The 17,344-nt window shown below is 38.6% G+C and overlaps 1 protein-coding gene and 2 long non-coding RNA genes across 3 annotated transcripts in view; all 3 read right to left on the bottom strand.

The window, feature by feature from the left end:
• Window positions 1-17,344, bottom strand: part of LOC143348135 (uncharacterized) — a 253,899-nt gene that overhangs the window by 125,747 nt on the left and 110,808 nt on the right. The gene's annotated exons all lie outside the window — the stretch shown is intronic.
• On the bottom strand, window positions 1,678-4,469 carry LOC143347802 (uncharacterized). Its single transcript, XM_076777334.1, has 3 exons — window positions 4,337-4,469; window positions 3,860-4,066; window positions 1,678-3,289 (listed from the first exon to the last, which is right to left on the bottom strand). The coding sequence occupies exons 1-3, from the start codon at window positions 4,388-4,390 to the stop codon at window positions 2,426-2,428; spliced, it is 1,125 nt and encodes a 374-aa protein (XP_076633449.1). The 5' UTR covers window positions 4,391-4,469; the 3' UTR covers window positions 1,678-2,425.
• LOC143347804 (uncharacterized) lies at window positions 4,350-6,196 on the bottom strand. The gene is made up of 2 exons (XR_013080667.1): window positions 6,100-6,196; window positions 4,350-5,733 (listed from the first exon to the last, which is right to left on the bottom strand). It is a non-coding gene; the product is annotated as an uncharacterized LOC143347804 (long non-coding RNA).

Raw genomic sequence — 17,344 nt, 5'->3', positions numbered from 1 at the left:
GTCCTAGTTATGAAGAAACTTAACCACATGTTTTTAATATCAGGCATTCAGTTCACTAGAGGAATCATGCTGACTCCGAGCGTGTACATAGTGATTACGACAGCGATTTGGAAATTAACTTTGGTGATGGTTAGATGGAACATACCGCGAATAATCGTTTTAATTATTTTTATGATAAAAAAAAGAAATTATTAGCTGAAGTTTGAAGTAAAAAAGAATATTCGTTTAGTACGAATTTTCAATCAACTCATCAAACGAAGCTAACGGAAAACGTAAAAGATATTATATCTGTCCTTCACAAAAAGGTAATAAGTATTCATCAACATATGATAAATGTATAAGACCATTTGCAAGACATTTAAACATGAACATTTATTGCAAAGTATGCGATAACTAAATTAAAACTGAGTACAAAAAAAATATTATTTTCTCTTTCCCAAATGGAAATTAAGATGAACCAATCAAGCATACTTCCATTTTTTTAAATTTTACTATAAGAACTTTTTTTTATTTCAGATGATTTATTAGTTCTTGGAAGGTTATCAAAAAAACAAATATAAAAATAAAAATATTATTTTCCAATATACAAACAAAAATTATTTAGTGGGTAATTTTTTCTTTCTTAATGTTTCCTCTTTATATAGTTCATAGTCCATTATAATAAACTATCGAAGTAGAAATAATATTATTATTATTCGTTATTTAAAAATGGCATTGCGTCAAAAATGATGAAATAATAGTAATTACACAACGAAATATTAATGATAGTAAGAGACATTTAATATTCATTAATTAGTACGTAATTCAACTTGCACACATATTTTTCAAATCGATCTGAGTCACCGGAGTTCTCATTTCCACGTGTAAATAACGTTTGAGTCCAAATGTGTTAATTTACGACACATCGATCTGTACAATACCCAATGACGTTAGTTTTTTTAAAATATTTACTTTCGTTTGAATCGTTTGATAGTAGAATATTTATTATTAATACATTATTTTCGACAATACTGCAAGGTTTCTTTAGTACCGTGAAATATATATCATGAATTCAATACTGAAAAACGTTTGTGCATAGCAAGTGTTTCAGTGCTTACCGTATTTATCTAAATCACAGCAGACGTTACGTCACACATGCAGACGGTTCACTATCGTCCAACCAATCGATGCGTCTAACGAGTTCTTCGTAAATGCACATAAAAACGCGTTTTTCCCCGCCGTTGGTCATCTCTTTTCATGACCTTCCGTATTTATCTTAAACTGTTATTTGTTTGAAAAATGACGATCTAACGATGTTTGTTATACGTTTTTTACGTGATGTGGTTATGCAATTCAAGCGAAGAGGAGTGAAATGTTCTAGCGCTAGTTTTTATACTTTTCAAAGTTCATAAAAATATTTATCGTATTGTAGTAACTCGTTTTAAAAGCTAGTTTCTATTCTAAACTTTGAATAGGTTCAATTAAAAAAATCTAAATTAGTACGTTAATCTGTTTAAGGACTGATCGTTGTAACTATAAAACGCACCAATGCAATTCGTAATAAATGCTTCTGGTCATAAACGGAAAGTTTGTTACGTCTTACCATTGTAAATCATTAGAAGGTTAAATAGTTGGACGCGTAAGGACAGAGGAGAGGATAGAACAAGGCTCGACAGTAATTGTACGTGTACACAATAATTTTACGAAAGTATATAAGTCGTTTAATTAATCTCTGATCTTGTAGAAAAATCATTAAAACTTATCTTTACAGTAAGAAGTCTTAGGTTGCCCGGCAGGATGTCTGAACCGGACGAGATATACATATATGATCTATAATTAACATATATAACTAGTCGACGATAATGAAAACTGCATAACTTTAGCGTTTCTTTTTTGCATAGCCGTTATGTGTTTAATTCATAAAAACTGTCTTTGAATTTTTAAATAAATACTCTTTTCTCGGTCAACGCGCTTATGCATCACAGATCACAGACACACTTAGGTACTTGGTTCACGGACGGCAAAGAAGCCTCGTTTTCATGACTTATCACCGCTCCTCGTGCCTTTAGGTCCCTTCCTAGTAAGTACGCCTCGTGTTAATTCGTTTTACGATCACGATGTGATACTCGTTAAAGAGGCAAGCGGGAACTCACTCTTGCTTGTAATTCCTCCAATCTCGACGCAGTCATATTCTTCACGTCAGTTCTATCGAGAACGTACGAAAACCCTCCGACGATCATTTTCAGTTTTCACAAATTCGGAGAAGGACATCTATCGTCACGTGTAGATTCGGTTTTCGATTATCCATCGGAAGATAATAAATTTTTTCGATTTTTTCACGACGTTGGAATGGTTCTCAATCCTGCGATAATTAAAGCTCGGTTCGCAGCCTTTAAGGTATGGTACAAGCATATCAAATGACACCACGTCACTCTCTTAGCGATGTTTAAGCCGCCAATTGCGGTGGTATGATTTGATGAGTTGATTGTGTTATTCGTGGCGCTATAACAGGAAGTAAGCTAACCTTTAAAGGCGCTGCTGTCATCTGCGTAACGGAAGCTTGAATACCGGTCACTCCGACGGACGAAGATCTGTCTCTGACGTGTCGTTTCACGTGTTTTGCCAAATGGTCGCTTCTCATGAATCTTCTTTGACAGACCGTGCAGGCGAACTTCTTCTCGCCAGTATGCGTGCGCTTGTGCCGTGACAGTTCGTCGCTTCTCGAAAACCGTCTACTGCAGTCTTCGTACGGGCACGAAAACGGCCGTTCTCCTGTGTGGGTTCGGGTGTGTGCTTTCAAGTGGGACGATTTAAAGTAATTTTTCCCACAACCTGGATGCTCGCATTCGTAAACACGACGTCGAGCAACCGACTCTTGAGTAGACAAACTTGTCGTGGTGGTAGCCGTAGGCGCGGTTACCAATAGAAGGGGTGCTCGCGGTAAAACCAAAGATGATCCAAGAAGTCCGGTAACCATAATCGGTGCTGGTTTTGGTGCCAAAAGATGTAATTTTGGCTGAGTAACTTCACGGTCCGTGTTTTTATTGTTCACGATAATCTCCTCCTTTCGCAAGCTCATTTTGAATTTCAGGCTCTTGAGAACATTCTCCGGTTCCGTGGTGCTCCGCCGTGAGTTTGGTTCCGACTGCGGCCCGGAGACTAGTGCCACACGTGGAATCGGTTGTGTGGTTGTGGTTGTAGTCTTTGGCGTTAATATGACTGGACTACAGGTACCGTCACGATTGGCATGCATTATCACCGACACACGAGCAGGTTCTGGACTCGGAGGTGGTGTACCGTCCAGCAATAGCTAACATAAGAAAATTATAACTTTTAAATTGCATTTCGCCGGTGATTATTTTTAATTAGTGATTAGTTTTTAGTACAAAACGTGGAAATTGGTCAATGCGTTTGTTACGGCCGTTAGAGTCAACCGACTGCTACGAATAAGTAACAAACGACTAATTAATTGGACACTCGTACGGAAAAGGTTAAAGAATTTTAAACAGGTTGGTGCACGTATTTTCGGATTTAATTGAAAGAAAAGAGAAGGAAATTTTTTAATGACGTATCGTTTAAAAATTTTGTACCATTTATAGATGATTTTAATGCCATCTATTTATGATAATGTGCCAGTTATGCATTTTCTGACTGGTACCGTCAGAAGGTATGAAACATTCGCTCGAAGGATAAGCGACAAAAATGGTGTAAGAGTGAATGCACGCCGTAAACGGGGTCATCTTGCAAAACAACTGTACAACGCATGCGCGCATGCACATTGGAGTGGCCAGTCGATCGCGCGCGTAGAAAAAATCAAAAAGAGATAGAGTTCTGTATTTAAGATGCGCAGAAAGCAGTCTGTCGATAAGACGGTATTTACCTTCGCCAATTCACATTGCTCTAAGCATCGCCGTTTTCGAAGAGGCTCGTCCTCCTCCGAATCGGAAGGCTGAGGTGTCGGGGGTAAACCAGGCCATGCATTTCCATCGTCGTCTTTTTTCGCGTTTATCTCGGTACTCTTCGTTTTCTGCAGCAGCTTGTCCCCCAAAAGTGCCGCGACGCTGAACGACGATTGAAGCGGTTCAATCTGCGAAAAGGAAAATACACTAACGTTAAAATACACTAGTTTTAAAGTAACCCTATGTATGTACAAACAAGGGCACAAACTTGATCAAAATTGACAAAAATGTTCACAGAACCAAAGAACTATAAGACAACACGAAAAGTAGAGAAAATAATAGTAATAATCGGCTCGTTATGCGGAACAGGGTTGGGTCATTGTTCCCAGCTGCGTTCGTATTTCGCGGGCGGATAGTCGCTCTACGGCGGCGGTACTTTTAATTTAGCGTACACTTACGTGTCTGAATTGGGGTGAGGCCGGTGGTGAGAGCGGTGTTTGATTCGTATCCATCTTTTGGAAAAAAAACGTGGCGTGAAACTGTAGTACGTTAAAGAGGCTCGACCAGCGACGGGAAACTCGGTCTCGCGTATACGGTATACCGTGCGAAAAAAGCCGCAATGGACGTAACCGTTGAACGTCTGGTAACGCAATGAAGCTTTCTCAGGTCGGCTGGTTGGACACGCCGTGGCCGTGGTGTGCGTGATCATGCGGCGCGTACTGCTCCGACCAATCGCGTCGAGGGGCTCGCCGTGGCTGGCCAATCGGAGCCGCGTTATCAGCCAACGACCGCATGATCACCAGCGTGCTGTTCACGTGCTCGCGGTCTGACTGAGGCCGTGATCATGACGTCAGTCCGCGTGGCGCGTTCGGTCGATACGTCATGGTATCACTGCGCTCCCCAAGCGTCATGCAGTTTCAACCCTCCTACGCCTACTGCCGTAGCTATCTGACTCGCTCTCTCCGTCTCGACGCCTTTTCTCTTCCTACGACTCTTCCTCCTCGTAGTCTGACCGTGGCAACAGTAGAATACTACCGTGGTGCGTCGCGGACACGACGAGCCCCCGAATTGTACGTTTCGCCTCTCTTACCTTTCTTTACCTCTTTTGTCCCGTTCGACGCGCACACGTTACGACAAAAACATTTATTATTCGTACGAACGACCGCGCGCGTCGCTGTTCGACGATTTCACTTCTACTTCCTTCTCTTCTTTTTCTGCCCGCGGAGCAGGATATTTTATCTTTCCTGCAACGTTGACTGCGACGAAGGAAAATTTCCCGAGCCGCGTTGCTTTTCCCGGAACGCGCTTTGCATCCTCGCGCGTGTAATTAATGATTAATGATTCTTCGCGCAGACGTTATTTTTCTTGCCACGTCGTTCTCGCTAAGTATCTAGACGTCTGCCCGCCGGTACATTTTCCAACCGATCCGACCGATTTATTCGGTTTATTATCGTCGAGGTTCCGCGCGCCTAAACAATCGCGCTCGAACATCGCCACTGCGAGTGTCGCGCGAGTAACTAAAAAATCTTGGAAAGCGAGGTCACCGGGAGGTCGATTTTCAACGAGGAAGCTTCTGGCACAGTCTGCTGTTAAATATATCGGCCGCCCACTTTACGACTGGTTAATTCGAATCCAGCTCTGACGGTGCTGGTCTTTGACTCTTCTTCTCCTCCTCTTCTTCCATCGTCCTCTTGTTGCGTTGTATTTTTTAACGGTGCCCTCATCGTAGAGCAAATTAGTCGGTTTGGATGGCTGATCAAATGTCTGCATCAGCGGGCACTCGGAGCTCCGCTTATTTAAAGTTAGATTGACCGAATGGTTGGAAGCAGGTTGGAGAAAGAGTACACGAAATTTACTGGAAAAATAACATTCTTACGATTATCGTTTTACCTTTTTAAATACTTTTTTTTTAAATTTACAATGTTCCTCGTTGATTTTCCGAATCGAGTAAACGCTGAAAAAAATTTATTTATTTAAATTAAATTTACTCCCCTTATCGTTGAATTATTTTCCAACGACGTATTGGCGTGGAAACGCGAAAATCTGCCCGCAAACCGGGACAATCTGTTAACGTGCCACATTTCGCGCCAGTACTAAAATAAATCAGAGCCGCGAGACGATAACAAATAGTTGACTCATAAACAACGGGTCGACAACTGATGTTTATTGCACGTGGTTAATCTAATCATATACGTTATATTGTCTTCGGTTTACTTCTCACCTTGAAGACGCGCCCATCCCGGGAAACGTCATTTTCTATTCTGAACACCTTTTCCTTGGGCTCCCAGCACTTTTCACGACCTTCGCGTCGCACTGCAGGGTCGGTCCTAATAATGTATTAATAAGATTACGGTCTCGAGATACGTATCCTTCGATTTCCATCATAAACGCGATTCGTACGGTGTGACCCACTTAAGCGCGGTGCAGCTTTAAAACGCAATTATCAATTTTCTTCAATTGCCACGCGACGGTGTCCGCCCCACTAAGATAACGTGGTTCGACCGTGTTGCTTCCATATTGGAGAGTGAAAATCTCGCGTCCGATATGAGTCGACAAATTTTTCTAACAATTTTAACGCGTCTCCTTCTTCGGACTTTCAAAGTACAAAAACACAACAAAGGAAAGTGAAAAATTGATCTTTGACCGCAACATTTTAAACGACTTGTATCTCTTTATTAAGAACTTGTTAATACTTTTTTAATAATGCAAAAATAATTGTACAAAACGGCATTGTTGTCCGAACTTACCTGTAACTTCTTCTACTTACCTGTAACACTCTTCTCTTCGATATCAAAATAAATTTGTATCATTCTTTTACTTCAAAAAAGAAAGTTTTTTTTATTGTATCGGGAAATTTTGTATTGTTGAAAATTAAACGATTTCTTTGTTTGTTCAATTTTGTCTGCCTTTAACGCAAATGTCTCGACAATCAACTTGCTTTCTTTATTTGTTGTTTTTCGTTTCGTACCACGTTCTGGTAAATCGCCAGCTGGATTTGTTTCCTCAAAACGCATGACCCACTTGTTTATAAACGCCTTTGACTTCTTCGGATGTTTTGTTGCTTTAAAACGTACGACCCACTTGTTTGTAAACGCCTCTGACTTCCTCAGATATTTTTGCTGCCGTTTGCCATGACGCTTTTGGTACCTTTGAACACGTATACAAAAACACAGAGTGGAACGTTCAACGTATTCGGCACTCGTGGCTGAACATGTCGTTTCTTCGTGAAAGTTAAGACGAAATTTAGACATCTTCTATAACGCATCGTAGAGGAAAGGTTCTGTAACTTGTTTCCTTAGAAAGGATGAGTGGTGGATGAGTAAGGAGTCGTCGACTTGGTGATGTTGTTGCAAATCAGACTCAACCAAAAAAGTATCCAAGAGTAGACATCCTTAGAAAAAGTTTGTATTTGGAGTTAAGATAGGTCGTCAATTATCCATCCTCGGTCATATGGGAAACGTTGAGGGGGAAAATTGTGGAATGAGAGGGTTGATTCTTGCTTATAATAATGAGCCGAATCTAAATAACGAGAAACATAAGTACGTGAATATTTTCGATTATATTCTAATCATTTCAAATACTTGGAAGTATATTCCGTTTTATTTAACTTGAAAATATACTGTGTATATTGCCTTATGGTATGTGTTTTAAAGAGCATAGGTCTTATTTATCTATTTCGAACGAGAGGTCAGCCTCAGCGCACAGTCGAATCGACAACAGTTCGAAAATGCAATTACCATATTCTTACAAATATTTGTATTTGTTACATCGTTAAGTTAAACAAAAGGAAATTATTGTTTCATAGTCGTTGGTCGGAAAAGTGTTAACTATGTTCGCGAGAATCGAAGGATGTCAGCTTTTGTCGTCGAAACCGTTGGGAAAAACATTCCGCGTCGTAATCGGCTTTGAAAACGGTGCATCCCGTTGCACGCGGTTACCTAATCGTGCTCGGTACAGGGCAATTTATAATTGCGCGTTCTTATCAATGCGTCCGTAACACTTTTACGACGATTCATTACGGTGTCACAACGTTATAGAGATCATAAAAAAGACAAAGTATCGTTAGTACCAATATTAATAGTCAACATGATAATAACGGACATCTTTAAGATTATAAAGAGAAACAAACAATCAATATTTTATTCTAATCAAAATAAAGTGTACCTAAACACAAAAAATAAAAAAATCGATCGAAAATGGATCATTTTTAATTACTATTCTTTAAGACAATATACACTGGATATATACATCTTTGTTGATTACTAAAATAAAATGCTTTTATACTTTTATAGCATTGATGGAACATTTGATACATTGAAAGAATCAATATCGTATTATTTAATTTGAAGTAATGAATTAGTCACTATTAGTATGGAGATGATATGTAATATTTAAGTTTGAAAAGTAGATGTCATGAAAACAGAGTAACTTGGATCGCGCCTTACAAAGAGGTAATTTGTTAGCTCCATGATTTGTGTTTATAATTAAAGCAAGTAAGATAGTATGTTTTATTGCACTGTAAACATTCAGTGTTTACTCTTTTGGCTTTTTCTCTACCTTCTTCGGTACTGTGTGAATTTGACATATTTGCATAACAAGATACGCGTCTTTTACGTGCTAATTTTCTGGAATCGTTTCATGATCGGTTAGATTACATACATCTTCCAAACGTCGACTCGGATCGGAGGTTAGTAACTTGTTAGTGAAAAAAACTACACTTGGATATTAAAGTTTATGAGAAAGCCACGTCAAGTATTGTTATCTTTTCTAGGTGAGTGATAGTGGAATATATACTTATAGTAAAACTGTTTATTCTCTATGACGTAAATTATGTTTGGCTTTGAAAAACAATTACACAATGTGATTCGATAACCATTGATAAACTAATAATAAGGTATTAATAAATGGTAAATTTTAATACAAACAAATTTTCGGTGTGTAGATCGGTGTGTAGATCGTCTGAATAAAGAATCGAATTAGTTTTTTATTTGTGAAGTGTTTATTCAAAATAGTAGCACGAAAACCTATGTAAAGCGTTTCAAACAAACGAGATAAATCGAAAAATACCGATTCGTTGTACGAAGAGGAATCGAAAAGTTAAAAAAATTTTTTTACTATCTAAGGCATGAATTTTGATGTAAGCAGTTAAAGTTTACCGACGTGACTCCAGGCACGCGCTACTTATATCCCAGTCAGCTGATCGCACGATCGCAATGCACACACTCACACAAGACACACGTGTCCATGCATACACACACGTAAAAACTGTAACTGCTTATATCTAATAAACGAAGTACCAGATTGCAAAATGGCGTAGGACCTTTCGACTTTTCTTCGCGCGAGAAATTTTCAGGTTCATAATTAAATTAATCGATGGGTCAATTATTCAGGCAACGGTTTTCGTTATTTTCTCGAATTTCTATATATAATTATTTTCAAGACTTCTATTAAACATTCTTTTCTACCTCTCTTGGTTTTTAAGAAATTTAACTAAATTGTTATTTCATCCACAAAATTAAGGGTATTTTTCAATAAAGAAATAAACAATACTTTATCTGTACGTAAAGTTTCATAAAAATCTATGTTCTACATTCGAGCGAGGTTTCTTATCAGTCAAGCACTATTTGTTTGTTTGTAAGGTCCTGTACACGTGGATTCCTTATCGATTAAAGCGTACAATGCATAAAAGGTGAAATTCGTGTAATTTTCCTACGCGAACTGAAATTTGAACACTTGCATTACGTCGTCACAAGTATACCGAATCTGTTGACGCATAATTCGATTATAAAAGTTCCGTTGTCGCAAAATTACAGAACTTTAATACAAAACTCAACATTTTCAAAATGTTCAACATTCACAAAATTTAACAACTTAATTTCAAAATATACAAAGAGTTTTTGCTGAAAAAGTAAGGAGTGTACATGAAATCGGCTTCCAGCGGTCGAACAAGGAAAAAGTTAAGCTAGGATTCCAGTTTGATAGGTGATAAAATTATCACGAAATTGAAGATCGACATTATGACTCGTTTACGCATAAAATAACTAATTAAGTAACTCGTTAAAGTAACGAAAGGTTTCGAGATTTTAAGCGACCCAATTTCTAGCGAATAAACATCTAACGAAATTTTAACGCGGATCGTTCGATCGCGCAGGTGAACGACGATCGAGAAATCGTGTCCGCCGTCTGCGCGATTTTCCACGTATCCGTCGGTGTTTTTATCTCCAGCGTTTTTTGACCGTGCTTCTTATCACGCGCGGCGTGAAATCGCGTGGAATATTACTATGTAAATTCTTATTCCAACGGATGGTTTCGCGTTTCCAATAAACTCGATCTTATCCGGCGGCGTATCTCGTGGTTTTCAATTTATGCCCGGACGACGCATCGGAAAAATTTGTCGCGCCCACCGCGCGAACGCGAACGCGATTCGTTCGAATAATTCGTGTCGTAAGGAATAACCCGTGTATCGTGAAATTTACCCGCGGTTTCATCACTGGCTTTATCTCGTCCCTCGTATAACGGACCGTAGTTTTTAATAATTCCCCCGCGGCCTTTAATTGGCTTGTATCGATTCTCGTGAGCAGCACGCGTCCCGCAGATTTGACGAATTCAAAGGCTTCCAATGTTCACGACAGACAACAACGGAATCACTCGACGGGCTCGTGATCACCGTTCGTGGTGTGCACGTATCCGTCGCGGACGCACGTATTATCGCCAGCTTCGCGTTAACTCCGCGAAAGTGTCGCTGACGTTGTTTTTAAAAGCGTGTATCTAGCGAACACGGGCAGGAAACATCCGCACGATTACCGAAACTACGTGAAACCGGCCGTTAAGTGTAAAAGTGTATCGTGCCGGGGACGGTTTCGTACGAAAACATTCGAGCCCGTATCTCTGCGCCACGTTCCCCGTGCGAGGGCTCCAAGGCCGAGCACTCGACCTTCCCCCGGTCTTCGTATTATAACGTACCGCGACGTTTTGCAATCCTAATTAATCATATAACCGAGGTAGCCGAACGGTTTTTGCATGCTAGAACCAGTCGCAGAAATAGAATAGATAATCTGCTAACGGACGATCGAAAACCGACTGTCGTTCTTAACGAAACGTCTCGATTTCACGGGGTTTCAGACTCCGAACTTAAGGGAGGATTCTCCTGTAACGGCGTTACAATTTCAAGCTTCCTTTTTAATTTTTTTAAAATATTCGTGTACCATTAACCATCACAGTTCTTATGGTCGATAACTATCGAAACATTAAAAACTTTAGATTAGGAATTGGGAGTTATTTCAAGTGTGCGCCCGATCATACTTGATGGAGTACACCTTGAGAAAACAATCACAAGCATCTTATCGAAACGCAACTTTTATTATTGTTTTAAAACGCTAGAAAATATTAGTAAAATTAAATAAAAATTATAGAAAGAAAGTATCGGTAGTTGAATAATATAAACGAGTAAAAAATATAAATACCCAAGTATCGATCTATAGAAGCAACAATCTCCATTTTAATTTTAAAAGATATTGTTTGTAACTTAGAATTGTATGTATGAAATAAAATTAGGTGAAATTAATCGTATTTATTTGAACCAGAAAAAGACAGGTTTCATGAATAAAAAAAGTGCTTGATTAGACCATGAGAAGTTGAAGAAAAAGCATTGCTTATAAAAAATTCCGTCACCAAGATGCGATTACAATTAACGCATAGCTTTTACGTTACGTTACGTCGCCCATACATAATGGTCAATCCTTCCTATCGCTATCTTTGTTGTCCGTTTTCTTTATTTTTCGATAGCGTCTTCCTTGGTTCGACCTTCGAGGATCCGTTTAATTGAATTACAAGTATCGTAGCACTGAATACAAAGTGTTATTGTTGTCTGATTTTATGCAGGAACTGTCATTGTAAATTTCATCATTTTATTTCTGGCTTCGTCTTCAAAATCAGCCTTCGTCCGACCATGCCACTGAATGGTCGAAATACCACGCAACGTTCGAGTGAACACTTTGCCAATCATCGACGAGATCTCCCTTTTCATGCCGTTTTCGTCGTTGTTAATTGTATGTGTGCTTTGAACGCAAAACGACGAAAACATCATAACACTTTCCGACATATCGCTTTAATAATACATTAAAAAAGAAAGATCTATTTTGTAGACACTTTACAAGAAAAGGTGAAAAATAATATTATGACAGATATAAAAGAAACTCTTTTTGTACTGAACACAATAGCAGGATGCAGTGCTTGTGATAACGCTGATCTGCGAGAATGGTTTCAATGTGATAAAACTTCTTTAATTGTCCACAATGCTAGTGTTATGTGTGCTTCGAGCAATGATACGTAAATTTTGAAGCATTCGAGGGTTTAGAAACAGTATTGAGATAGTATGAGGTACAAAAGGAACGTAGCTTAATAGAATAAATAAATTTGTTTAAAAAATTGTGTTATTTACTAGTTAAAATTGTTTGGGATCCATAAAACTTTGACCGAATCATATTTATAAACTTCTATAATTTCTATAATTTCTTACAATGTTGGATTTCTTGGAAAGTATTAATTCATTAAATTCCTTTTAGTTACTCATTTATTTACTTTATAAGTACATTTAATTTAAATACTATTATTTAATAACATTAAATATTATATGGTAATTACTAAAATATATGTATACATATATAATTATAATGTGATTTTTGTTTAAGATATTATTTATATGTATAAAGAAATAAAATTGGGAATGAGAACTTGCGAGAATTAGTAGAAATTAGAAGACCTCTGTTGATGGTCAGTGTGAATTGCTGGCGATCCATTCGTCGGATAATATGTAATTGTATGATCACAGACGATGTATATGAATAGATCTTACACCTTATGGACTTTCGTGGCCCAATCTGACTGCCATACCGACCTGAAAATTCAGGGGTGATTTTAGCGCCCTCTTCTCATGGATGGTGGTCAGTTGACAAACTATTCACTGAATTAGTATTGATGGGCTGACAGCTGTAGTGTGTACATAAATACATGTGAGTTGACTATGCAGGGATTGAAATTCATTTCTAAATCTGTTGGTAATATTACAAATAACACGAAAATGGTAATGGAGTTTCGAGACCCCATAAAAATGGGCCGAAAAAATACATTGGGTGAAAGATCTACTCGTATACCTCGTCTCTGACAATACTCTAGAATCTTTGATGAATCAATGAGAATCCAAACTAACTTAGCGAAGAAGCTTTATATTTATGATGTCCTATGCAAAGCGGATCGCAGCCAATTTGCTAATATTATTTAGTTTTTAATTAACAATTGCATTACCCAGCTAAGAGTGATACGATTATTAATTAAACGCTAAATAATATTACCCAGGTCTCACCACGAGGAGGTTGCTGCGAGTGGAGACCCGAAGGGAGATAGATGGAATCCAAGTTCCATCGATCTCCCTTTTACATCCTTAGAAACTAGATTAGTCATGCCAAGTAATTATTTTGTTTAAAAAGGGATGAAGCTAAATTGTTGGAGACGCGACGCGACGCGATGCTGAACCATGCAGCAGATCTTCGGATCGAATCAACACTACCCTTGGTAGATTGATTTCTATTTCTAGAAATCGATCTATCATTGGCAGGCGACTAGATCTTTCGGACAAACTGGACGGCCGATCACATGTTTCGTTCGACGAAACAGTGGTGACCGAAGCAAGAAACGAGAGAACGAGTCGAGAGAAGCTACTTGTTAAATAATTACTTGGCATACGCAGATACACTAGAGACTTAAAATTAACGTCGAAGCTCAAATCTAGTCAAGTTGAAGCTAAAATTCGGACGATAGAAGGAAACAAAGTTCCTTAGATGTTGTACCAAGCAATTATATGGTTAAAAAGAGGGATGAAGCTAAATCGTGGGATACGCGACGCGACGCGACGCGATGCTGAACCGTGCAGCGGATCCGAGGATCGAACCTACTGCCCTTGCTAACTCGATCTCAACAAGAAAACAGAGAACTGCAACCCCGAATCGAGGTCTCCATTTCTCCAACGCAACCCGCCGGGAGCCCGAAGGACCCGACTTAGGTTGTCTGACAAAAGAGAGAGTACCTGAAACAGGGTCGACTTCCGCTGGAAGGTATGCGTTTCCGCAGAATACGGAAACTCCACACCTTCCAGCGAAGTGCCGTTTTCCCTCAATCAAGCTTACCAAGGGAAGGCGATTAGATCTTTCGGACCAGATACACGGCCGATCACATGTTTCAATCCATGAAACAGCGGTGACCGAAGCTAGGAACGAGGGAACGAGAAAACGAGAAGCTACTTATTGAATAATTGCTTGGTAGAACGCACAAATATGTAGAATAAAGAAATCTTCGACGTTAATTTTAAGATTCGCGACGAAGCTTAAATCTAACCGACTTAGAATTAAATGTCCCTCGGCGGATGTGGCGTACTCCCTCGATGTCCCTGCGAATAATCTGAAACTAAAATTGATACCCATATTAGTGACATACGAAAGGAAATTTAATAAATACCATGCAAACTAGACGAAGCGATAGAATAATTAGTCGTGCTGATGTACCTAAAAGTGAGAATCTATAAGATTCTCGATGCTAAACCTACCTAAGGAAATGTACAAAATTTACACATGTTACGAACAAAGTATTCTACCTATACTTGCGTAACGAGAGTATAATGTCGAAGTAAAATAGCAAATGACTACAAAAATTATCCGAAGAACCATACAAATTTCAAAGACGAACAGAAACAAAGATTGAAAATCCAACACAGAATTGAAAATCCAACGATGAAATCAAAGAATGAAAATACCCAAGAATTAAACAAAATATCTTAGCGAAATAGAACAAGAATAAAAATCTTATTCTAATTAGTGATATCGAAATTCATAAAATAATATACAAACAAAATACATAAAATAATATATAAACAAAAATGGTACATGATCCAACACAATTATGCCAATTCAAAAAATAAGGTAGAAGTAGAAATAGAGGAGGAACACATAATAACCAGATAAAACCGGACAGTAAAACAACACCGCATTATGACCAAACAAATAAAATAAACTGGTCAATTCTGTGATAATAACATAAACAAGTGAAGTGAACTTACTACTTGTTGAGCATTAGTTACCATTACCAAGGAAGCACCAAAGGTCCAGCTGTAACATAAGAAACGACAGTTCTATAACGTTCAATTGGTATTAAACGACAAAATAGAAGTGGGGAGAACAATTTTAAATAGTTCTTACCAGTGGTCATCACGGTCCGGCACTGGTCAGTAGTGGTCAGTAGTGGTCAGTCATCGGATCTCCACTGGTCAGCACTGGTCAGTAGTGGTCAGTTCTGGTCAGTCCTGGTCAGCCCTGGTCAGTCCTGGTCACCCCACTGGTCACCGCTCCACGAATGGCCTGACTTCGGCCCGCGAGACCCGATTCCCCTGGATGCTCCAGGGGAACTGAAGAATGTTTGTCCAGCGGTAGCCTTCCAGTGGGGAAGTTGAAGAGTGGGGAGACAGTGTCAACGTGAAGAGATAAGAACCGTTAGAGAACAATGCTATTTCGATTGTTCCCATCTCTTGACCCTTTCTGGATCTTCACTGGGCCGCTGACCTTAATGTCAACCTCACTGTTGACCACCAGTGACCATAAGCTAGCCATTAATCGACCCATTAAAACCATTACGAAGAGTAAAGCCTTCTTACGAGGATCCCCTTACAATTTGATGCATGATCTTTTTAACATTTTGTTCCACTTTGGAAGAGTGTATCTCATGTTATAAAACACTCGTGGTACAGCGATAGCGTTCATCCCACTAGCGATAGGTCTAGTCTTTACCTCGGATTTCAGCTGTTTCGAAAGCAAGAAAGAAAGACTCACATTCGCCTTCTTTCTTGAATTCTGAAAGCTGTCCATGCGTAAATACATGTGAGTTGCGGTGTACGTATCAATGAGATACATCCTTAGGTATTTTAATAATCTTGAAATTTTTAAATAACCTTAATCGATTGATTACTCCAATGAAATTAATCGATTAATGTCCAATTATGGACCGTACAGCTTTCATTTCGTTAGAAAATAAAAAAATTTCTGAAATTTCATTTTCTGTCTCACTTCCTCTTGTGTTCATTTCTAAATCTGTTGGTAACGTTGCGAGTGGCACGGAAATGGTAATGGGGTTCTAGAGCCCCAGAGAAACGGGCCGAAAAAATACATTAGGTGAAAGGTCTACTCGTATACCTTGTCTGTGATAAAAGTATCTTTTACTGTAGAACCATCCGACCGTACAATGATTGACTGTAAATAATTTTTTATAAAAACTTTTGTCGATATTGTATCAGGAGCAAAATTCGTGAATTTGCTGACGTTACCGACGTCAGTGAACGGGTGAAATATGATTCATGTAGTCGTTGTCCTTAAATGCAGAGTGCGCTGTAAAACTACTCATTGTTTACGTGATCAGTATTTCGATTCGGTAGAACACAACCTCGTGTTGAATCGGTCGTGTAAAGAACACCTAATTAGTTATTAAACTATTGTTTATAAAAGCTATATTTATTCCAAAACCTGTTATTTAGATGCAGTGAGTGTTACGGAATGGAAAGTGTCGACAAATTCGCGATATTGTAACTTCACAGTCGATTATCGTTACAAGGAATAAATTTTAATTATATTACTTTTTGATACTTATTGAATACTCTGTCTGAAGAAGGATAAATTTTAGCACAGTTTCTGAATTAAGCTGATCTTCACTATCATTTTACGTATCCAAAAAGTAAAAATGTAACTTTGTGAATCATAATTGCGTGTAATCATCGAAGTGAATAATGTGAACGAATGCAAGAATTTGTCATCCATCAGTATGATTTTACAGTCAAGGTATTTACGTTGTTCTAGTACGTAGGCTCAGTATCTTCGTCCTTTTTTTTTGTATCCGCGGTCTCTACCTGAGGTGTCCCTATTCCTTTTCGATATGCAAGCTTCGCGAGATATCGGAACTTCCCCTTCCCTTCTACCTGATTCGCGAGCGATGCTGGGTATCACGCGGGGTCGCCATTACTATCGTAAACATTGACGGGGTAAGACGTGTTCGAACGCGTCTAGATCTATTGGCGTTTCGCGATCGAGGTGTGTATTTCTAACCTGCAATTTCCTCATTATTACTACTCGCGTTTACTTTCCGACGATGCTTTCGTTTAAAATTAATACATTACTGCAATAAATTGAGTCGGAATCGTGAGAAAAGTTGAATCGTATTTAGCACATTTACTTCGATATCTAACCGGCGTCGATTCTTTATATCCCTCTAAACGAAATTGTAAAACGTATCCTATACATATTATTTCAAGTTCAATTGTTCTTTAATTATGTTTACTGTAATACAGTTGCTTTTAATTTGCATTTTATTTCTGTTACAGTCTCTGAAATTCGAAGTCAAGGAATTTCTTCTCGAAATGGAAGCTTCGGGAAAGA

This window comes from Colletes latitarsis, chromosome 11, assembly GCF_051014445.1.
Source record: "Colletes latitarsis isolate SP2378_abdomen chromosome 11, iyColLati1, whole genome shotgun sequence".
NCBI classification, from domain to species: Eukaryota; Metazoa; Arthropoda; class Insecta; order Hymenoptera; family Colletidae; genus Colletes; species Colletes latitarsis.
Note: the sequence above shows the minus strand (reverse complement) of the source record. Positions and strands in the feature narration are given on the sequence as shown.